The sequence below is a fragment of the Myiozetetes cayanensis genome, unplaced genomic scaffold (genome assembly GCF_022539395.1).
Source record: "Myiozetetes cayanensis isolate MyiCay16 unplaced genomic scaffold, myiCay2020 scf4, whole genome shotgun sequence".
NCBI lineage: Eukaryota > Metazoa > Chordata > Aves > Passeriformes > Tyrannidae > Myiozetetes > Myiozetetes cayanensis.
In genome coordinates, this window is record NW_026087631.1 from 40,155,513 (window position 1) to 40,180,082 (window position 24,570).

General features: G+C 38.9%; 1 protein-coding gene across 6 annotated transcripts in view; it reads right to left on the reverse strand.

Annotated features, from left to right (window-relative positions):
* ADAMTSL1 (ADAMTS like 1) overlaps positions 1–24,570 on the reverse strand; it is a 180,373-nt gene that overhangs the window by 94,881 nt on the left and 60,922 nt on the right. For all 6 annotated transcript variants that reach the window (XR_007630626.1, XM_050329953.1, XM_050329950.1 and 3 more), the window contains 3 exons: positions 21,891–22,048; positions 7,937–8,048; positions 7,186–7,324 (listed from right to left, as the gene is read on the reverse strand). Coding sequence is in view for 5 of the 6 variants with exons in the window: in XM_050329953.1 (XP_050185910.1) it covers positions 7,186–7,324; positions 7,937–8,048; positions 21,891–22,048 (409 nt within the window). In the remaining variant the exon portion in view is untranslated. The remainder of the gene's footprint in view (positions 1–7,185; positions 7,325–7,936; positions 8,049–21,890; positions 22,049–24,570) is intronic.

Sequence of the window (24,570 nt, forward strand, 5' to 3'; positions counted from 1 at the left end):
ATTTTTCATAAATTGTCATCACATTTAAAACAAAACTTATGCTCTTGTGCTATTTTTTCTCAGTTGTTCAAAAAATGATTAGTGCTTTATTCTAATACATATATTACTATTTGACAAAGAAGCAATCCATTGCCACAAGAGATCAAAATATTATTTAAATTTATTGTGTTGTTACCTAGCATTAAAAAAATGTTTCTATGCTTAATACTTATGCTTAATAAGGGAACTTATCTGTGCTTCTGAGAGCTCCAGATCAAATCCTTTTTAAAACTATGACATGGTTGTTTCTGCCCTTCCCGTAAAACTTCTGCTTTAATAGGAGCCAAGATTAGAAATTTGGGGAATCACTGTGCAAGAATTCAAATCTGCAATTCTTGTCTCCTCACATGAATTAGACCAGATCTGCCTCTTTATTTGCTTTTTTTTTTCTGGAATAAATAAGGAGCTCGAGAGAAGATTAACATGTCAGATTAGGTTTTTTGTTTGTTTGTTTTTTGTGTTGTTGTGACTGATGGGTTTGCTTTGCTGTAGTGTTATTGGTATGATATCTAAATAATATAACATCTACAGGTTATAGAAAGTAGCAGTACAGATCAAAATTAGCAATTACCTGAAATATTATCATGCCAGTTATGCGTGAGATGGATGTCACTTGCCTTGTTGGCAACTACAGGGTCTCACTGAATTGCACCATTAATGTACCAAGTTCAAAAGGAAATAATTGCACTCTAAAAGCATCTACTGACTAAGAAAGAAAGAGATTTCAAAATATTTCTCACCCATTTCAGTGAAAAATACTTTCTTCCTAACAAACATGATCTGTATGCATAATCCAGGTCTACATGTTTTAGAACGCACAATTCCCATGACCATTAGGATGGAAATAAGCACACCACATTCAAACACTGTTATGATTATGAAATAACATTTAAAACCCACTAGATTAATATTTTAATTGGAAAGGTTTGACACTCAAAGAATTTTGCATACATAAACTGCACTTCTGGAAACAGTATTGAGCTCCACAGAATTACTGACACTATCCTTGTGCATATGTGAGTGGCTGGCAAAGGTTCTCATTCCGTAACTGCAAGACAGTGATTCACAGCAGTGTAATCACAAGACCCCCACAATAATACACAATAGGTTAATTTATGACTTTAAAAAAAAACTGGCTTAAAGATACGACAGAAGAACAGGTGGTCATTGTATCATTCATGACAACTGCATCTTTTCTAGCTAGTCTTGTGTGAGGTTTTTTCTATGTGTTCCAGAAAAAAACCTCAAGACTAAAAAAAGATATTAGAGATTACTTTAGTGGATCATTACTTTATTGACTGAACAAAGTGGTTTAAACTCCATGAATCTATCATTACACTCCACTAAAAAAGAAGGAGGACATCTACTTTATGGGCTTTGTTTGCTGTATGTTATTGAGCCAATGCAAAGGGCATGGTGTGCTAAATGAACAGAGGAAATAATAATTCCTTCACTGGTATGTGAAGAAGGTAACAGGACTCACCCAAAAAATACCTAGAGCTTTGGTAGGAGCAGACGCGCAAAGCAAATTATTTTGTTGAGCTGTTGAACTCATATGTCTGAAATCTCCCATGCTTTTCAGACCAAAAGGTCCTGTCATATAGTATGAGGATTCCTTTGTTTTCCCCCTGAGTGCTGGCAGCCTCAGGACAGTTACTCTTCCAAGAGACATGTAGGGATTGAGCAGGAGCTGCACATGCCAGAGGTGGGAGTGCTGCAACCAGGTCTGCCACCTCTGCAAGCATTCCACTTTCCCCTGGGATGAGTGTCTGCATTTCTTGAAAGTCTATGTTTGAAGTTCTCTTCCCCAATTGCTCCTTTTTCTGCTTAAGCTACAGATGTGTAGCTTAGGGGTACAGATGACAAGTGTGAATGCCTTTCTCCTGTACCTCCCTAAAGACCCCTCTCTCTGACAAGATGCCAGCACTTCCCACCTCCCTCTCCTGCATGCTGGCAAGTCTCAGGTTGGACACTTGTTGAGTCAAGTAGGGGACCAGGTGCTAGAACTGGGAGAGGAGCCAGCAGAGAGAAAGGATATCTACCTCCAAGATGCCTGAAGGTTGTGTGACCCTGCACAGGGACAATGTGCCAAGGCACACTGGGGATTAGGGGCACCTGCTGCTGTTCTGCTGATGTCCTGTACCCTGCTGTGCCAGTGCCCGTGCCCAGCCTCTGCAGGATGCTCATATGCCTTTGGCTCACAGCCTTCACTTCTGCTGAGGTCTCTCTTTTCCTAGGGATGTACTATTCACAGTGCTAGAGCTGCACAGCTGCCCCTGCTCCCCAGTGGCTGGAGCCATTACACCTCTTTCCTGATTGGGACTCACACAGCCCAGACTTAAGCCTTCACTGAAATCTGTCAGATCTGAGAGTAAATGATCTGCATGGCAGGGAATGTGCCATCTAAGCAATGGTCTGGAGTATGTTAAAGATATTATTAGTAATGAGCAAATAATAATAAAAAGTTGAAGTAGCTTAAGTTGGCTGCGGACAGCTAACTCATTAAGTGAAAGGAAACACTGGGAAGACAGGAAGAAGTTCAGCATAGAATTGTCCTCCTTGAACCGAATTTGCTCCGCTGTTCACATCTTTTAACAGTTTGAATAATGCTTCCCGGCCCACCCTCCCTGCCTTCTCTGATAAAACAATTTTCCAGCTTGATTTAAGTGACTTTTGCCCTGTCCAAAAATTCAAAGTTTTGACTACCTGTTTTGAGAAGAAATTTGCCTATTTAGGCAATGGGAATATCTGCTGCTCATCTTTATCCTGCTCTTGAACTCAGGTGACCCTGATTATGACTAGCAGAACATTGCCACTGCTATCAACTTCTTCTCCATGTACAACTCCTTTATCTGGAGACATAAGTACTGTCATTTTGAGTCAAATAGTATCACTACTTCCAACTCAGCCTCCCTGAAAATCTACCCTGCAATTTCTTTCCTGCTGCTCTGAATTGGGCTTGGCCTCCTAAATGACTGCCCCCCACTCTCTTTTCCATGCACAATGCACCACTTTAGTTCTTTTCTCCAACAGCCTTAGTAGTTTCTTGCTACATTCTGAACTGCTAAAAAATCACCCTTTATAAATGTACATGTGGAATGTCTGATGTTTGTTGACTGTGCTGTCACATTTGCAGGCAACACACTCTTACACCAGTCTCACTTTTTGAGCACATGCAACTTCAGCCATGCTGGTGGCAAAGTTTTGTTCTGCCTTCTGATTTTTTAGCTAAATGTCTTCCCCTGGAATGGCTATCTCTTGCTCTCTTTAGAATCATTCATAGGCATTCATTGGCTGTGGAAATTGAGACCAGACCCAGCTACCAGACACAACCAATCTTCAGAAAGCACTGTCAGGCAGGAAAGCTTTCTCACCTTCTCCGCAGCAAAAGAACTTAGGTAAAAATACTAAAGAACAGAAATGAACATTTGCCTGAGGCATAGAACAGGAAAGAGCATAGTCACGACTAGCGTGCCACATCCATGGAAGAAGCTGGGATGTTGTAAAAAACTTCAGTATCAGGGGTTAATATATGATATTTTATGTGAGAGACTATTAAAAATAAAGTTTGCTAGTTAGAGGCAATAACAATAAATGAGCCGCGGTGTCTCAGACCCCTCTCATCACCACAGATCTATGGCTGCTACTGTGTAAATCAGAAAGTGAAGCTCATCATTTCGGGAACATACCAGCACTCCAGTTTTGTTCATCTTCCAGAATGAATGCAGTAAAAATGGAAACACTTGGACTATAATTGTTATTGAACATAATATCTCTAGAGAAACTGATGACAAAAAAATAGCATGCATTTGGCAATTTTCTGCTTCAGCTGCCAACTTGAAATGCAATGAGGGGACCTCTGTTACTGATCAAGATATTCTGTCTTACCCTCTTAATCATGCATATTTACTCTTTACTACCTAATTTTTCTTTGAAGGAAGTATATGCAAGTTTCATGCACATATCTTGCACTGTCACCCAGGAAATTATATGCACCTTCACATCATCAAGTATACTGGGGACTTCTCACTACTCAGGATCACTCTGAATGGCCTGAAAGGTGTCTTCTGTAGACTTGTACTTCAGTGCTCTTGTTAAACTACCCGAAAATTAACAACTAAAAAGTATTATTTTATTTAAATTTAGATTTCTTTTGCTGATGCCTACCTCTGCCACCACTCTGTATGGATAGTTAAATGAGAATGTCAGAAGAAAAACTCCAATGAATAGGAAAAGGAGTTTGCAATTTTGCTGGAGAACTCCATAAACTGTGGATATCTGAGATTTCCTTCATATCCTGGAGTGCGGAAAGTTTTGTTTGAACTAGAGATTTCTCCCCAATGTTTCCGCAGCTATTAATATTATTTCTAGTGGCAGGCTTACAGATAAAACTCTAGACAAACTCCAGGAGTTAAAGTGTTAAAAAGAAGCCTATATGCTAGAACCTCACTAATACAAAATTTTTTAGACAATTACTTCATGAAGTTAGAATTTTTGCTGATCCTGCCTTTAGAAATCTTTATACACCATTGAAATCTCCTGGTAAAAGCACAAGTAGAGCTTTTGTGACTCAGAAACGCCCACATCAGCACACAGCAGCAATGGGTAAAAAACAGGGGAGATTGGTAAAAAAGCAGAACGGCACATCTGGGAAAGCTGAAGATGAAATGCAGAAATAATATTGAGAGTATCCTGGCATGTAAGTGAATGACGAGTGTGGCAATAGCCTTTTTCATATTTGTAAAAATTGCTTTTTGGAAAATGCTTTTGAATTATGAAAGAAATAGTATCTTCTGCTTATAGCACTTAAGAGTTATCATAACTAAGTGTTCTGCACACCCAGTCAAACTTAACCAAACTTTTTGTCTAAGCAGAAAAAATATTCCATTCCTCTTTCATTAAAGGATACCAGACAGGAGGACATTGACGAAAGCTAAAACCCCTCCAGTCTGTGAAGTTTGTGTAGTTAAAAGATTTGCAATTAATTAAATATGTGAGATATTAATGTTGGATTTTGCCTCCTAAAAGGGGAGTGGACTAGATTGAACTGGGTGCTATTTCCATCAGCTGACATTATATATACATATGTGTGTATGTATACACATATATATGTATATATATATACACAACATGCATTCACCAGTCAAGGGCGGACTGATGGAGTGTAAATAAACAGATCTTTTCTTTTATCTTTGTTATGAGTGAGTCAGATCCTAAAAACAGTTGATGAGAGAGCATGTATATGGCATTGATAATATGTAGGGATGAAAACTCACTCAGTGTCATAACATGTCACATATCCTGCAGGACACTAATTACTGGTCTTACATAGGAGGACAGTAAAGGTGGCCACCTTTACTTAACCTGGAAAATGAGTATGCATAAATTATATATATTTGATAAATAACCATTCACTTCTCCTCTGAGCATGTTGGTTTCATTTTCCATGTTCATTGAGCCTAAGCTTTTTACTCATGATGCCAGCAATACTGCTAATTATTGCCATAATAAGCACAATAAAATAAAACATTACTATGCACTAAGCCTAAAGAGGCAACTAATTGCAGGCCCTAAGCCTAAAGAGGCAACTAATTGCAGGCCCACATAATACTCCTGGTATTCATTTAAACTTTTCTTTTAGCCTATCCTCTGTTGAAAATTTTAATGTAAACTCTCCTATAGTAACACCTCTCAATTGCTTTATTCAGTGCCACTGTGGTCTTCCATGATTATCTTCTATGATTATCTTCTGTGGCATTCACTGACACACCATAGGAACAGTCAGCTATGCCTCACTGGAAGTGGGTTTGCCAGGAAAAATTAACATCTTCATTTTATACTGATTGAGCAGAGCAGCTCCCATACAGTAAAGACACTGCAGAGCCACGATGGCCTCCTCACTCATGCCTCTGACCCCACTGTTCTGCTTCACCTACCCTCTTCCTGACTGTAAGGAAGCCAGAAGTTACCACAGATTTCCTCTGGTTTTCTGTCTGAGTTGTTGATTCTTGAATTCTTTACAATGGTACTGTTGAAAGTAATCATTTGCAATTTGGCATCCTGTGAGGATGTTTCCAAAAAGCCACTTCCTCTCTATTACAGTGTGTACCCTGGGATGGCATAACTGTACTTCTAAATGACTCTCCCTCCCCTCAGGGTCTTTATATCAACAACTTTGCCTTGGTATGTCTTATGTAAAACAAAAATTGCTTTCTGACAGCTGGCCAGCTGTTATTTTTCTTTTTCCTTTCCTCCCATGCACTGTGCAGTCATCTGTCCTACCATTTGAGAATATATCATTTAAAATTATATTTTAAATTATATTTTAAATTATATTTAAAAGAGAGAGAAGTATGAAAAATATCCATAAATTCCAAAGGCAAATAACATACTTGACACAGAATTGTATTTTTTTTTAAAAGCAGTTTAGAATTTAAAAATAAATAAATAAAACAACTACATAAAATTACTTTCTTGTTGGTACTGTGAGAGGTAAATTAACCATATTAAAAACCACCTGGATGCAATCCTGTGCAATGTGCTCTAGGATGATCCTGCTTGAACAGGGAGATCAGACCAGATGACTTACTGCAGTCCCTTCCAAATTTATCCACTCTGTGATTCTGTGGGGTAGCACAGAGGAGACTTTTGTGCAGGGCAGAAGGATATCAATAATTAGAAAAAATTTACTCATTACATTCTTACAAGCTGCCATAACCAAAAGTAAGCTTTTTATTAAGGAGAAAATTAAAAAAAACCCCAACCAAACAAATACATAAAAATAATTCCTCTAATTGTGATGACAGTAATTTTCCAACAACATTTTCACTGAAGAAGAGTTTTTCCCATGTCACTAACACTTAAGAGACCTGTTGATCATGGGGATGGTATCATGGACCATTTGTTTTCTTGTACTTCATAATGATTAATGAGGCAAAATGCATTTTGAAGGGAAGAAACAACCATTTCAAATCAGTCCTTGCAATGTGAAAGTGCTAAACAGAGATGTTCTTCTATACAGTGCATTTTCAGATGAGAAAGAGGTTGAATTATATAGGATAAATGACACTGTGCAATAGCAACAGAATATTTTTCTACTTTTACTCATTTAGACCTCAGCCTCTCTTAAAATTCAAGCTGACTGACCTTGCAGGACAAGGATCCAGATTACACTCTTGAAGTTTTGGCTTTGGCTTGGTATTTTCAGGATAATAGTGACAGTATTGATCTGCTACTACCCGGTTGCTTCTCAGATCAAAACACTCAGCAGACGTCAGTTGATAACCTGCAATACATGGTGGAATAAATAATAAGAGATGTGGTGCTCTTCCTGTTTCTCTCTGAAATGCATTCATGTTCTGGTTTGGTAAAAAGCAAACCAATTTCAGTTTGCTTCAGTGCTTTTGCACATAACAGCTGTTGATTTACAGACCAGATTGAAAACAGCAACGTAAATCACATGTAGTAGAAAAACACATAACCACATATGGTTATAAAAGATAATCAGAATGGTCAAACAAAAATTCAGAAGCCTAGAACAAAAAAGAAAAATCAAAGGCTGAGGTTTCTTGGTCTCCAAGTGTTGTGCCCTCAGTTTCATTATAGACAGGGGACAAACGGAGACATCTTGTGATTCCAAAGCAGTCCCAAATCCTGTCAGCCCTTATGTTTGAAAGCTGTAGCATTAAATGCATACGTGGATATCAAGATGTATGGAGTCTGCCACAATGCTAAAAAACTACAGCCTACTACCATTTTGCTAAATTGCTCCCCTCATTTAGTTGTAACTATTTTCATTTTCAGATTTTTCCCATTTTAAAGATCCAAAACCAAGGGCAGCAGCTGGGACAAGTCCTGTATGCAAATGACTTTCTGGATTACAGTGGTAACTCATTACCTCCTCCACAGGATGCCGAACAAGGAAAGAAGTCAGTTTCCCTCCATCGGTGAATGATAGGCTGATAGAAGATGAATTGAACTGAACTGTCAGCAGCACCAGCATAACGAATCTGAAAAAGAGGTAACATCAAAGAGTGAAACTGATGTAAATCTGGGAAGAAGTATTCTGCCACATGTATCTTGCAGGTATGAGACATCTTGCAGCTACACGAAATACCGAATATACTTTGCAATGGGAAAATGAAATACACAAAACGAATCACAGATTGGTAGCAAAATCTTTATTGGAAAACACAGCCAAACAAATTTCTGGGCATAACCAGTGACCATTATTGAGACCATGTTCTGAAGCAGTGAGTGCAAATGCATGGTTAGCACTCCTGAATAATTTTACAGAGATAGAGGATATGGAATGATCTTTACTTCATCAGAAAGTATCTACCACTATCTGCTGCCCCTGACACATGGACTTGGATTTTAGATTTGTAGTATTTCCCAAAAAACATTTGAAGACTAGGTATAATATATTGACAGTACAAAATAAAAAATGGGGGGCTGTGCTGTGAGACATATAAATAATATAAAAATTTTAATTCTAGATTTTTTTTCCCAAAGTGAGGGTTTTTTTCATTTTCTTTGTGGTACTGTCATTATTATGTCTGTCCTGCTTACTTTATTTTGCTTGTAAAAATGCCTCTTTCACTCATAGGCATGGACTCTTGGCTGGAGCTGAGAGCATGAGTGGAAAGACATCTTTAGAACCTACAAGTACTGCCAACTTTTAAGCTCAAGTGGCTTAAGAGCTAGTGTGCCTCTAGTACTATGTGTGCTGAATGGCTTTCCTGCATAAACAAGAGTTTGTAGTGCCAGGAGTGCAGTAAGAAAGACCCTCACATTGCTAAAGCAGCACCACTTGCACCTGGCCCAGTAAAAAATCTTTCCTATTTGATATCTGTACTGCTTAATCCAGTTATGAGGACTTCAAAATCTCTGCAGGATTTCGTGTGTCCTTTTATCTAAGGCTCTGCATGAACAGCTGACAAGGGAAGAACAAAAATGCTGCTACTAAAAACATTTCCTGGTTGCTTATTTGTCACAGGGCTTAGTGCCTCGGTGTTGCTCTGAGAGCATCTCTGCATCAGTGGCATGATGCTATCACAGTAGAGAAAATTGTCAAATCACAACTAAAAAAGATGGACCCTTCTCCAAGACAGTACTGGTACTCTCAGGCACAATCCTCCCTGTTCTTTTTATCAGAGAGCTGCTTCCTTTTTTTTTTTTTTTTTTTTTTTTTCCTTTTTTTTCCTCATGTTTCAAACACGTTTCTCAGTTTTGGAAACACCATTTTTCAAACTAAATTTCCTTTCCTCTACTTACAAACACCAAGAGACATTACCAAAGAGCAGTCCGTGAAACAGAAGCAAAAATATGACACTTTGAGATGAACTGTGTAATTTGGGTTTGTTTTGTTTTCCCCTGTAGATGGATAGAAACATAAATCAAAGTATATCTTGAAGAGCAGGAGAAGGATAAAAATGTTGATGGGTGTAAGAGGTCTGGTCCACTGAGACTAAGGCTGCCCTTTTCTAGTTAAGCAGAGATGTAAATTCCCAAAAGAAAAAAAGAAAAAAACAAAACACAGTCGTAGCAATACTACTGCTTCAGCAAATGGAAGGCCCTTTGCACAGATTAATATTGTTTGAGTCTGTGTGTCAGAAACAGGATACCTAATTCCTTGTGAGGGGATGCTGCTTTAATTACACACTTCAGATGGGTCTTTCTCGGCTCATGAAGCCTCAAGCACTCCTGAGAAAATTCTTCTGCTGTGCTGGAAGCCATTTGGGGAGGTCTCTGATGTAAATGTGCAGAAAAGGCATTCACAGGGAAGAATTCTGCTCTTATACGGTTTTCTAAGGATCATCAGCGATTCCAAAACTCAGAAGATCTACTCAGCAGTATGGTCTGCAGTGAATCATCAAGCACAAACCAAGAGCTCACACAGAGCCTACTATAAATGGAAGGGGAGGAAAAAAGACTTCACATTAAAAAAACAAATCAGGAGGAAAGAAGAGTTCCTCTCTCTGCAGACTATTCCTGCATATCTGCAGTTATCTGTCTGTTAAGAGATAAGACAGATATATATAGTTTCCAGCCTAATGTGGGAGTCACTCCTACAACCATGAAAATAATATAGATGGGAAAGAATCACAGTGAGCCTCAGCCATAAGCTAAAATGATATAAAACAAGCAAATGAAAGAAGCATACACAGTATTGTTTGGGGTTTTTCTACGGAGTACTGTAAGCAGAAGAGGAACAGTATATGGTGATTCCACACAGCAAAAAATTCTTTTTTATTTTGTTTGACAGTTTGTTAAAGCTAAGATCTTTATCCAGGAGAAAACATCAGTGGTTGTTTGAGCCCTGCAAAACTCAGCGTGAGACTTAAGAGCTAAATACTGCAAGAAATGTCCTGGTTTGGCTGCACAGGGCCAAATCCCACACATAGAGCTAGTATGATGAATTTTTTTTTTTTACCCTTGCAGTATTAAAAAGATCCTGGTAAGTGAGAAATGTTGAAGCTTCAAAAAGAGATGGTCATCACTTAAAAGTCTTTAGTTAGCCTTTTAGCTAACTGCTAGGTTTGCATCCCTAGGTTACTGAGCTAGAAAAAATGGCAATTGATCATTATATTCACAAACAAAATCCTATCTAAATTTACTACTAGCAGAAGACAGAAGTACTCAGATCTTGCAGAGCACTCAGCCCTGCACTTATGCATTGTACACACAGATCATCCTTGACTTCCTCTAGGTTTCAGGGGAATTTGGAGCATTCCTAACAAGACAGCAGCCCTTGACACTTTGTGAGACCCAAGAGGTCACCTAAGCCACATAAGTCAGTCATATAATGAGCAGGTTAAATCTAGAGTCCTCAGAATAGCCACTGTCTAGCCTACAGTCACTCTCAATGGAGATATTTTTTTTCTTGTAGAAAGACCTTGGAAAAATAGAATCATCGCTTTTACACTGTTTTTAAAATTGATTTTGTAAGTGACTGTCTGGGATGGTGCAACAGAAGTATAAGCTGTTGCCCAGGTAAAGTTTGGAGTTGACAAAATGCAGCTTTGCTTTGAGGGATACCCACAGAAACTTGAATAAAAACAAGACAAAAATTTGAACATGAAACCTGTGAAATCTTTCAGAGTTGCTGTGATTATTCTGATCTGTCCTGTAAACAAGAGACTGCAAGATCTGACTTCACCTTTGCATTTTGTTGTTTTTCCTATAGCTCCAAAACTACATTCGCTGAAGAACACATGGACTGCCCTACAAAACTACAGTAAGTTTACTTGGATAGTTTTGAAATTTAATCAGCGTTTTATAACCAGCAGTCATAGCCAAGTAATTATCAATGTTATTTGTAAAAGTAAGCCATGAAAAGTGTATTCAATAGGATGTTCTCATTTTATGCAGTTGTTGGCAGGGTGTGTGTTTGTGCGTTTGTGTGTGTCCCACACTGGGAACAGAGAAAGGGAATTATTATTTCATATCACAGAATCATAGAATCATTAAAGTTGGAAAAGACCTCCAAGGTCATGGAGTCCAACCTTTGACCAAACACCACCACATCAATTAGACCATGCACTAAGTGCAACATCCAGTCATTTCTGGAACCCTTCTAGGAACAGTGTCTCCACCACCACCTTGGGCAACCCATTCCAATGCTTAACCACCCTCTCAGTGAAGAAATTCTTCGTGATGTCCAACCTGAACCTCCCCTGGTGAAGCTTGAGGCCATTTCTTTGTGTCCTGTCACAGGTAGCGCAGAAGAAGAGGTCGATTCTCACTTCACTGTGACCTCCTTTCAGACAGTTGTAGAGAGTGACAAGGTCTCTCCTGAACCTCCTTTTATCCACACTAAACAACCTCAGTGGGTCCTCCTCTAGACCCTTCACCAGCTTTGTTGCCCTTCTCTGGACACACTTCAGCAACTTTTGTCTTACACAATTTTATCTGGTATACTATGATCCATGCTACCATGCTCACTATAAAATGGATTCTAATGGATTTTTCCACATTATTATTACAATGCTTTCTGCAAGTTCCAAATCCCAAATCATCAGGTTGATATTAAAGAGAAACTACATACTGAAGTCTTCCAAGTAGCATACAAAGAAACTGGAATAAGGGTGTGGAGAACTAACCTCATCTAGCAAATGTAATTTTTTGCATTTCATGTCAGTAAAAAAAAAAAAAGTTCATATGTTTACCTAGAGTACTTCAATACTGCTGTTCCTATCTAGTGATACTTCACACTGAAAAAGTAACAGGATGTACAGGAGATTTGTTGCTATTAATAGTTTGTTCATGAAGCAGAAATAGAAGCCAGACATTGTCACAGAAAAATAACTTTACAAGTTTGTTTAAAATAACATAAAAAGTGCAAAAAATGTAAATACTGAGAGATGTGGAAGCTTTCAAGCATATAGTCTAAGAGAGGAATATATCACAACTCCTGAGTTTCCCTTTTAATTCCCTTGGAATTAAGGAACTCTTCCTTTGATCTCTGGGGAAATGTCTACTGTCCACTTTTGCATTTATGTCCCCATTCTGTGTTGTATCAGCTTGGGTTGTCTTTCTCACATCTTATCTGTTGCTTCACAACTTAGTTTCTCAATCAGCCAGAAAATCACTGTGAAATTTCATTATCACTGATTTACATACTTTACAAAGAATCTCTGAATTGAACTTGCTCACCGTGCACCAATACTGGATTAAACACTGTTCCTTGAGGTGATGAGGATGCTAAAAAGCCTTTAGATTAATTCTGTCACAAAGCCAGAGTCAAAAGTCCACATCTTTTATCAAATTCCATTATTCTCCCCAAAGGAAGAACAAAAGAGAAAATGAGTGCAATGGATTGGCTAGGATAGCTGGCAGCAATGGAGCCTGCATTATCAGCATTATCAGCTATAACAGTTATTAATCTGTACAGACTATGAAGTGCAACAAATGTAGAAGTTTCTCAAAAGAGAAGACAAAAGTCATTCCATCAAAGGCAACCCAAGCTCCCAGGGTAAGAGAATTCACCTTTGAGCAAGCTACCTTAATCCTCAGTGGATAATATTTACTAACCTTAATTTAGTAATTGCAATACCTAAGAAGTCAATGTAAAAAAGAGGATCCTATTCTGACTGATACTGCATAAAAATATAATTAACAAATTAAAAAGGTAATGTTTGCCACACATAAATTGTTAAAATGATGAAAAATAAACAAGGTTGGCACCAAGCCTTCTTAGTACTTAAAACTGACAGATTATTGAGAGATATAGAACTTGAAAAAAGTCGCAGAAAAAGAAAAATAACAATTTGTCAGAGGAACAGAAAAAGACATGTCTAAGAAACTGTCTCTATAGCCTAAAAACCTGACAGTACATTTCAAATCAGCAGCATTTTAAAGAAGTATGTAAGATTAATGGTAACATATCTTCAGATCCGAATAGCATCCATCCAGAGGTTTCAAATCACGTACTCTTTGAAGAGCATAGGAATGCAAATCATGTATGATCACATTCAGCCTACTTACAAGAATAAACTACAGTTTAAAACACAGGAATATAAACAGAAAATGGTAACATTTTTCAGGTGGTTTTTCATGAGCAATGAATGAAACCGCAGCCCAATAATCTTTATCTTTGTTACTGGGTGAGTAGATAGAATGTGAAAAGAAGAACAGAACTCAAAGAGTACCCTGAGAAGGGTAATGTTTTATGAGCATTACAGTTTGCTTTCCAAAGAAATAAAGGTAGCTTTATTCTTCCAGGTTTTCTTCTAGATCCTTCACCTAAGGTCCTAGACAGATTCTTCTAGAAGATCCTCCTCCCATAAACTGATGATTGGGTAACAAAGTACAGTCCTACAACCTGCTCTTTCAATTGATGAAGGACCTGTGGAATCTTTCAGGAATGTGTGCTAGCGAGTCATTAGCCAGACCCTCAGGTGAGCCACAGAAAGGGTCCACCATGACCTTACCACGTTTTCCAAAGAAAAAAATTATGAACAGTACCTAAAATTGAAACCACCTGTGAAAGCACTCAAACTTCTGACAGACTAAATTCAAGTTCAGTAAAAAGGAAACAATGCCTATGGGAAAATCCAGTTAATTATATATGCTAATTATACACAAAAGTCTTGTCAACATTATCTATTACTTTTCAGAATAGAGCTAGGGTTGCTGTAGGTACAGAATCATAGAATCAGCCGGGTTAGAAAAGGCCTCTGAGATCATCAAGTCCAACCCTTGATCCAACACTGTCATGGTTATACACCATGCCACTAAGTTCCACATCCAGTCTCATCTTAAAAACCTGCAGGGACGGTGAATCCACCACCTCCCTGGGCAAACCAGAACAATGCCTGAATACTCTCTCAGTAAAAAATTTCTAACTAATATCCAACTTAAACCTCCCCTGGCAATGCTTTAAGACCGTGCCCTCTTGTCTTCCTGATAGTTGTCTTGGAGAAGAGACTGACGCCCACCTGGTTACAACCTCCTTTCAGGTAGTTGTAGAGACTGATGAGGTATTCCTCTGAAAATATCAGCTCAGTGTGCAGCAACAGCTAGAAGGACTAATGGAATTTTACAAAAAGGAAGGAAAAAGGAGAGAACAGAACACAGCCAAACAGAATATATTTGTGTCCTGATTCTTATATGAATAGAATCATAGAATCATGAATATTGGAAAAAACCTCTAAGATCATAGAGTCCAAGCACTAACCTAACACCGCCAAGTCCACCAATAAACCATGCCTCTAAGCACCACATCTACTCATTTTCTGAATGCTTCCAAGCCTCTTAATTGTGCACTTCCCTAGGCAACCTGTTTCAATGCTTTTCAGTGAAGTAATTTTTCCTAATATTCAGTCTAACCCCACCCTGGCACAACTTGAGGCTATTTCTTTTTGTCCTATTACTTGCTACCTGGGAGAAGAGACTGACCCCCACCTCGCTACAACCTCCTTTCAGGTAATTGTAGAGAGCAAGTTCACTCTCTCCCACGATATGTATTTATGTGCAATATAATTACCTGTTCATATGAAATAAATATTAAATAATTTTATTACATTTTATTAAACCAATGATCTATTTATAGTATATTGATACTTGGAAAATATGCATTTATATATTTAAATACTAGTCACAAACTACATATTTATGTGTATTTTAAAAAATGTGACTATATAACAACACTGGAACTAGAATAAGGACAGAGAAAGGAAATAAGGATAACACTTTTAAGGATCATCTTTGATAAAAAGTAAACATTAAATAGAGTAAGACATAAGAACGACATACAACTGCTGGAGTGAGTTCAGAGGAGGGACATGAAGATGACCAGAGGGCTGGAGCACCTCTCCTAAGAGGAATGGCTAAGAATGCTGGGGTAGTTCAGCTTGGAGAAGAGAAGGCTCATATTAGACCTTACAGCAGCCACCCAGCACCTAAAAGGGACTATAAGAGAGCTGGAGAGGGGCTTTTGACAAGGACATGTAGGGATAGGATGCAGGGTAATGGTTTTAAACTGAAAGAGGGTAGATTTCGTTCAGATATAAGGATGAAATTCTTTAGTGTGAGGGTGGTGAGGGACTGTAAAATGTTGCTCAGAGAAGTTGTAGATTCTCTAATCTTGGAAGTGTTCAAGGTCAGGTTGGATGGGGATTTGAGCAACCTAATGGAAGGTGTCCCTGCTCATGGCAGGGGTGTTGGAACTAGAGAATCTTTGATTCTTCTTCTATGATTGTATGAAGACATTAGGAAAGAAGTAAGTGATCATGATGACAGAGATGTCAAATATGGAAGGAATAGAGAAAGGAAGTAAACAGTAGTAATAATTTTTTGTTTCTCAAAGTGGGAAAACCTGAAAGGATCAGTGAAAATATTGCATCAAGAGTTTAAAAATTAGATGTATTCTTTATTTTACACTGAGTATAGTTTAATGTGGCAATCATCCCATGACCTAAATGTTACCTAAAGGGCAAATGGAATAGACTGATTAGGAGAATAACTATGTTCTATTAATTGAAACAGTTTATCTTGAACAGAAAAAAAAAGGTAGATATGAAATAGAATTGTACATTGTTTTCAAAAAGGTTATTTCATGGTTTTCTACAAATTTCACCACATTTGCCAAAATACGAGAAAAAGGGTAGAATCTTCCTGAACTTGTCACAAGATCTAGTCAAGATAAATACTGATTACATCTCTTTTCAGGCTGGTCATTACTTGTGAGCTTGACCTAGAAATCATTACAACAATTGTACATTTTTTGGATATCATGAAATCAGAATGGCTGATCTTTCTGACTATTACTAAGAAGTATTGAATGCAAACATAGGTTGATAAAAGTCAGTGATATGGATCATATTACAAACATGCTTTCAGCTAAATCCAATCTGCACTCTGCAAACATGACCTCAGGAAGACACACATCTCAAGAAGTGTATTTCTATACAATGAAGGGACTAGAATCCATTGGTCTCTTCTAGATGAAGCAAAATGTTTCAGTCAGTTGACCTTGATAACATGAAAGTGAAATCAACTAAACATGAACTATTACTACTGCTGTCCATTTAGCTTTAATTCTACTTCATCTACTTCCAGGAGCACCATCCTAATCCTGATCCTGTGCTTCCAAGATTCTTCACCACCTTCTGAATGACCTGAAGCCTTCTCCCAAACATGAGGCATAATCTCTCCTGGAAACTTCATTACCAGAATTAAATTACCCAGAAGACCCTTACTGTCTTCATCCCCAATGCTCATACGGTAATATTTCAAATATCCAACAATATGTGAAGCATAAGCAATAGCTCCTTGCTGCTAGAGCAGATTTGCATCTTTTGGCCTCTGCCCTAAAGTGATTATTGAAATAATTGCTTATTTCATGCCACCAAATAAATCACTATGTGCTCCTTGTTCAAAGCAATATCCAATCCTGGCCATAGCCCGACAAGGCCCATCAACCTCTCTGCCAGCTGGCTGCCTGTACACACATTATTTTCTGCATGCCCTTCCAAACCCCTGAAGTCTTGACTAAGCTCAACCTTATTTTCCTCTGTTAACCTGGACTCTAATCAAATTAATTTCTCTCACCACCAGTTTCTGCTAGTGCTAGATTGCAGCTCAGCTACGAGTTGTATGGCTAGCTCTAGTGCTCTGTATGATTCAGCATCCAGTTTTGAGATGTATTTCACGACTTTTTGGACAACTGGTGGCCAAAATCCTAATCTCAGCAGCAGCTCTGCTCAAGTGAACCCAGTCCGTACCATTTCTAAATCAGCAAGCAGTACCTCCAGCCACCACAACAAAAAAAGAGCCAGATAGTCTCTTCTAGCAGCAGTCCTTAGCCAAGGCTCATCAGCCCTAGCACTACAAAAAGATGTCAATTCAAATGCATGCGATGCTTCAGGAGTCTTTGACACCTGCTAAGATGATGCAGCTGTCTCTCAGGTCAGTATGGCCGAGTCCACTGTGGCCCATTATGGCTCATCAACAAGAGATGAATACCTTCAGGCTGGGCTTGAATGTTCCTGGGAGTTATCACAGCTGAGTCATTTGTGTACGGAAAAAGAAACACTGCCCCACCTTGCAGGATTTGCCACTTCCTTATCTTGTTTAACACCCACCTTGTAGCCTGTGGTGTCAGATTGCAGGCTGGCAGTGATGGCATCAGTGAAAGGGGTACCAGCCTAAATAAAAAGAACTTGAAGGCACTGGGTCATTAGTTAATGGGACAGGAGCACAAGTGGTGTTCACCTCAGTTCCTGCAGTTCACCTCATCCTGCAGGGATGAATGAAGAGTAGGAAAACCCACCTTATCAATAGCTGGTTAAAGGATTGGTGCCACAGGTGGGATTTTGATTTTTTTGACCATGAGGCAAATTCTATGGTACGTAGCCTGCTAGAGTCAGACGGGCTTCATCTGTCTAGCATGGGTAAAAGGGACTTGAGCACAAGTCCTATAAGGAGAGGCTGAGGGAGCTGGGGTTGTTTAGTCTGGAGAAGAGGAGGCTCAGGGGAGACCTCATCACTCTCTACAACTCCCTGAGAGGAGGCTGTAGCCAGGTGGGGGTTGGTCTCTTCTCCCAGACAGCCAGCACTAGGACAAGAGGGCACAGGCTTGAAGTCGTGCCAGAGGAGGTTTAGGTTGGATATTAGGAAGCAATTTTTTACTGAGAGAGTGATCAGACATTGGAATGGGCTGCCCAGGGAGGTGGTGGATTCACTGTCCCTGCAGGTTTTTAAGATGAGACTGGATGTGGAACTTAGTGCCATGGTCTCGTAACCATGACACTATTGGATCAAGGGTTGGACCAGATGATCTCAGAGGTCTTCTCCAACCTAGCTGATTCTATGATTCTATGCAGGCCTTCGGCACCTGGCCTGGGTGGCCACTGTGCACACTGTTAGCAAAGCACACACCAGCAAAGCACACAGCTGATGGAGCCATGAGCACCCTAGTCCAATCTCTTACAGCCCTGGAGAGGTCACTGGAGGTGGGTTAATGTCATTAAACACTAGCAGTTCAATCTCTTTAAAGAAGGTAAAACACCAAAAAGCCAAAATGGCAACCCAATTTTTGTGCAACCCAGGACAACCATTTACATGTCTTGTGAAAAGATTGCCAATAGTTTAGCAGATGAGGAATGTATCACTGACTATTACAAAGTAAAGAAATCCAATACCTATACAATTTAGCTACTCCAAGACCAGCATGAGGTTTCTTCTTGCAATTTTAAACCACTCCATGTCACCAATAAAGAAACTTAAATGTGAACTCCTCCACTGAGTTTCTACTTCTGAATTATATTCAGATATCCAATCTGACCTCCCTCAATAAGAGCATTCAGGCTCAAATGAAAAGGATTATAACAGTAATTCTGGAGACAATGACCTTAAAACTCGAGTTCTGCTACATCTACAAATTCACTTCAATCTGTTTGCATAAAAATCTGCCTTGGCCCAGGAAAGTAAATCTTGACATCCAAAGAGATCCCACTTCGTAAGGAAAACTTGATAATACCACAGAGAAATCTTTCATCTGATTTTTTTTTTTAAAGACAAGTACTTTAACTTCACACGCTGAAGGCACAACAGTCATGAATAAACAAGGTATGAAAAACAGTTGCCAAGCCTGACATAACTGAGAGGTATGCGTGCATTCTGGTACTCTTGTATTAGCCTTACTTGTATGTACGTTTATAACTGAAAAAAATAGAAAAAAAATAAATATCCAGCAGGAAAAAACTTTTACAAAAATAATTTAATAATATAGAATAATATCCTTTTTTCATGAAGTAATATTTAAAGTCTAGCTGTTGATTAAAAAACTGTGATTCAAATGAAAATAATTTTTAAGTGCCTAATCCAAGGCAAAACTTAATGGTAGCTTCAGAAAAGATCCTACAATTGCAAACCATTTGTTTGGGGTTGTTTTGCTTTGTTTTGGTTTTTTTTTTGGTGCATTTTTCTATATCCACTAAAGACAACAAATATGCTAATAAATTAACACCTACTGAGTCATGTTCCTCTGAGTTTCAAAGGAGCAAAGAGATAGCAATAACACTGTTTCATCTCGATTCAGGAGTGGCTGTTGTGCCCACGACTAGCCAGCTTGTTCACTCATACTGGTCCAGACAGTCATCAGGTAAGTAGGGTACTCCTTTGATTTGACCAACACTTCTCACCTTGCTTTGATAGAAAAGGAAATGCAAGCACTAAGGGATAAAGGTATTTTCCCTATTATAAAAGGTAATAGTTGAAATATGAGGAAACCAGTACAACCCTCCTGTCTTTGTTTAATGACAATGTATTTGGGAGATGAGACCTCTAATGAGATGAACCGTCCTTCTTTTATTATTTCCCTCCCCCAAACATAGAGAAGGTAAAAAATTACAAGAAGTCTGAATGAAGAAGGAAAAATCAGAATTTTACTAAAAAGGGAAAGAAACTTAAAACTCCAATAATAGCAGAAAAATATTACCTCACTACCCCTCTCCCCCCTAGGGTAAAACAAAGCTTGGAAGGATTTTTCATCTGAAAAAATTTTATGCTGCTGAGGTGCTTGGTGTGGGTTCCATTGTAGCAACCACATGAGTGTGTTGGTGGCAGGGCTGGGGTTGACCTGGCATGGTCCTGGAGCCCGGTGGGAGCTGAGTGTGCCTGGGCCATGGTGTAGTGGTGCTTTGTGTGGGTGAGAGGGAGAAACAGCTGCAGCTGAGATGGTAGTGACTCTGGAGAAGGGAATTCCCAGGCTGGCGGTGGCAGCTCCCAGGGTACTGTGAAATAGCTCCAAAAGTGCTCCAAAAAAACAGTGCTATGATGGTTCCACTGAGTCTGAGCTCAGTTGGACAGAGAAGGAATGGCTCCAGTAAAGACTCTGAGCATCTGCAGTCCTCCAGTGGGCAAAACCCAGGTATAGAGAGAGCAGTTCTGGCCCGTGCCCACCTTTTATTTCCTGTCTCCCAAGTTCCCGTGATGGAAAGGGATCCACTTTTCTGGCAGGTCTCGAGACCCCTGGGGACAGTCTGCCCCTGATCCAGCTCGGATGGGGCGATCCGAAATTACGTAGTGGTATGCAAATATTCGTAACTGAAAAGTCCTTCCCATCTGACTAAAACTACAACACCGCCTGTTGCCATTTCAGGGCCATTGGTCTACATGACCAGCTTTTTCCAAAAGGTATGTTCTAACTAGCCAGGCTGCCAGAAATTCATAGACAACAGAAATAATGCAAAGTGAGAAATGCTGTTTACACTGCACTGCTGTTCACCATCTCTGTATCATCTGTAAAACAGGTAAAGGTGTTTCAGATATTTTAAACTGATTGGTATCTATTTTAGTAAGGCATTGTCATTCTGATCTTCAAAGAGTAAGGAATATATTCCGTAGGTCAGGTTTCTCCTTGTGAACCAGTTCTGAAAATTTCAACTTGCTTTTTATGCTGCTGATATTCCACAATGAGCATGGGACAGTCTACAGGGTTGTGCTATTTCCCAAGCTAACCCATTCCAGCCTGGCCCAGCTTAACCCAGCACAATTACTTAAGACATTTTCCAGTTCATTGTTCAAACCTCTAGCTGCCATCAGCTCAAGGTTAAAGCAAATGTCATCTACCTCTGGAGCCCACGGTGAAAAATTTATGTAGTCCTGGACATGATACAGGTTTTACAGTTTTACAGCTGCAATCCTTCAAGTTCCTTGGACCTACTGGAAAAGGATTTATTTTATTGTAACTCCCTAATGTTCATTTTCGTATGTGTGTTTTCCCACAGAACGTGCACATTGCTTCTAGCAATGTGTTTTATATTACCTGGAAGAATAGAAATGCTCTAATGGGAGGAAACAATTTTATTCTTATTGCCAGTGCAACAAAAAGCAGAACTTTAAAATGACGCCATGACTTCTCAAGCAAAGTCATTCCATTTATTTTGGAGCTTGGGGATCTCACTCTTCACTCTCTTACAGTCTTCTGTGCAATTACACTAGTATAAACCCTACAAACTATGGGCCAAAGATACACACAAATATTCTTTTTGCTTATCACAGACAAAGCAAGCTGCTTGTCCTTGATTTATATGTACCTCAGTAGTGCATACCGAAAGGAATCTGTCTTTCCCTGTAATGAGTTCATCTTTGCTTTTTAGGGCACACGTTGGGCATGCCTTTCTTGACATAAATTCAGTCTCTCTCCTGAGGAATCTCCAGTGAGGCTTTCATCAGATATATAACTATAAAGAATTTCATATAGAGTTCAGTAGCTAGCCTGGACAAGGCTTTGTGATAAACATCTACTGGAAAATTAAGATACAGAAAAAATTTTTCATCTTCCTAATTCATCTTATCTTACTTCATGTTGCTCTAAGACGTTAATGACCAATAACCCTCACCTTGATAGTGAAGTCTGCAGTGAGAGGCCCAGATATTCTTAAGATCTCCTTGTCAGGAAACTTCTGGAAGTCAATGCTAGAATTTTCTACAAGGAAGGAGCCCGTGGTGCTGAGGCTGTTTTCACTCTTCAAACCTTGGAGAGTCTTGGTTTCCAAATCTGACAAACAGAAACAAATTGAAGGGAAACTAGAGCATTGCAATTTGAAGCAGGAGTAAATGAGAGCAGAAAAACAAAACAAACACAAAAGAGTGGTGGTTCAGATTTGCCTCCTAAATTAGGAATAATGAAACTACTTTTTTTTTTTTTTCCATAGTTAATTCATATTCCCATACTTTTCTTTTTCTCTTCAATCTGCTTTTGGTCTTTGTTCAACCCTTAGATTTTTAGCTTGCATTCCCCTCCTCACCCATAGCTCATGCTTTTACTCTCTTCCAGACATATTAATCCATTCCTAGTTAGGCATATTTGCTGTCGTTCAGCTCACTCTCAGTAAGTCATGCTCCTATGCGGAGCATGACTCAGACCTTGGCCCATAAGTGCTGTTAAGTTGCTGTACCCTATTGCAGTTCAAAGGCAGGTCAATAACCACATGTTGTTGCATTAGATAATTAACTTCAAGCAGAATGCCCAGGAAAGAAAGATCAGTATGACAGCAATCCTGTCTCCTCTCCAGAAGTAGCCTGATCCATTCCAGTGGAGCAGAAAGGGAGGGCGAGTCCTGAACCCTCCTGAGCTCTCCCTCTGTTTCTCTGAGTTCAGAGCTCCCAAAAGGCAGGTATTAATTCAGATACTGTTTGGTAGCAGTTACTTCTGATTGTCATAATAAAAATACTAGTAATTTATTAAATAGAAATCAAGAGTCAGCAAACAGATCTGTCTCATCACCTAGTTAGCCTCTCTATCAACTCCAGATTATGCTTTATAACATGTTCACCAGTGAAGTTGTTTCTAGCAGTTATTTAAAAGTGAAAGTGTATTTCATTGTGAAGGATTGCAAAGCTTCAAACCTTTCACGTGTATTTATGAAATTATGCACAAAATCTTCTCTGAGAGAGGGGCAGCTAAAGCAAAATCTGAGTTAGATGTTGGCATACTATTCATCTGTGATGGAGATATACTTTCAAAGACAATAAATGAGAGAAATGTTTTAATTTGTGTATATTAAGTTTCTAATTAGGGAATAAAGATAATTGCACTAATTAGACCACTTTTCGTGGTGGGTGAAGGGAATTAATTAATGAAGGAAGTTGCTGTATACTAAGTATACTAAGTATACTAAGTATACTAAAAATTTGCACTGTATTTGTGAATTCCTTGGTTTTCACTGAGATTAATATCTTCCTTTGCAATACACTTGGCCATCTATTTATTTCTGGACAAGGTTGCATGCAGGAATAAAGATGGTTTGAAGACTCATGTATACATAATAAGCTGCTTGTTGACTTCTCCCACAACCAAAGTTCACAGGGCAAGACACTCCCCTCCCTGCAACTGATTGTAGCTCATACATATATAAAGCCCTTTGATGAGAAAAGAGAAAGATTCATGGAGACATCTGAAATAAGAAAAAGATATGTTTGGACTTATTCATGTTTACACAGTGCAGTTAATCTAAATCTTAACCAGTGACTCAGGCAGACTTCTCTGATTCAAATTTTTTGTCTTGAAATGCAAGATGGTCTGAGCGAAGACAGCTTTAGATCAATCTCTCCAGCTAAAATCTCATTTCTCTCTAAGCTGTCTTATAGCTTAATTTCACTAAAACAAAAATAAAAATATGATTTTTTTCAACCTTAGAAGAGAACATCTATATTGGAAAAGAAGATATGAGAGAAAGGAAGAGTGCAAATCATGTACTGGGAAAGTAGTAACAGCCATTACTAGAGCAGCTCAGAAATACTTGAAGGTCCACTTAAAACTGAAGCACAGGCAGCATTTGAACTTTTAAGAAAAACAAATTACATTTTTTCTTCATTTATAACCTATAATTTGCTGGTCTTTATTCACAGCTCTAAATTGGAAGAACCATTAAAGCATACCCACTGCTTTCTCAACACAAGTAAGGAGCTACAGAACAGGACTGATAAACCACCTCTTATTTTGCCACTCAGTATAAAGTCTTTGGGCAAAAGAAATCCAAAGAGAGTGGAATGATTTGGTGTTTCACACTCTGCTGACACTGATGTTTGTATTTACACTGACTGGTCCATGCTGCAGGAAAATCCTAATGACTTTTGGAAAAGGAGAAGGGTAGCCCAACTTACCTTGCAATAATTTGGGCTACTGAGAGGTCATGCAGTACAGTTTGTTTTCTGACAGTGAATTTCATTTACTAATATTTTAGTATACATTTGCTGCTGAAAAAAGGAGCAGCTTCTGAGCACCCACTGCATCGGAAGGGAAGAGAGAGGGACACAAGGAGCTTCTATTCATGAAATAAATGGATTTGCCTTCAGGTCTTGCGGAGTGTTCTCAGATCCCAAGACTCCTCCCAGAGAAGAGGGATATAGAGCTGCTAGGATACAGAGATGAAGCAGGGAAGTCTTATAGATACCAAATGATGGGCTAGCAGTGCTCCAGTGGTCTTAACTACTTGGAGCGATACCACTGCTAAGGAGCATGGTTTGACTTGTGTATGCTGTTTCAGATCTTCAGACTGTGATTTTGTGTGCGTGTGC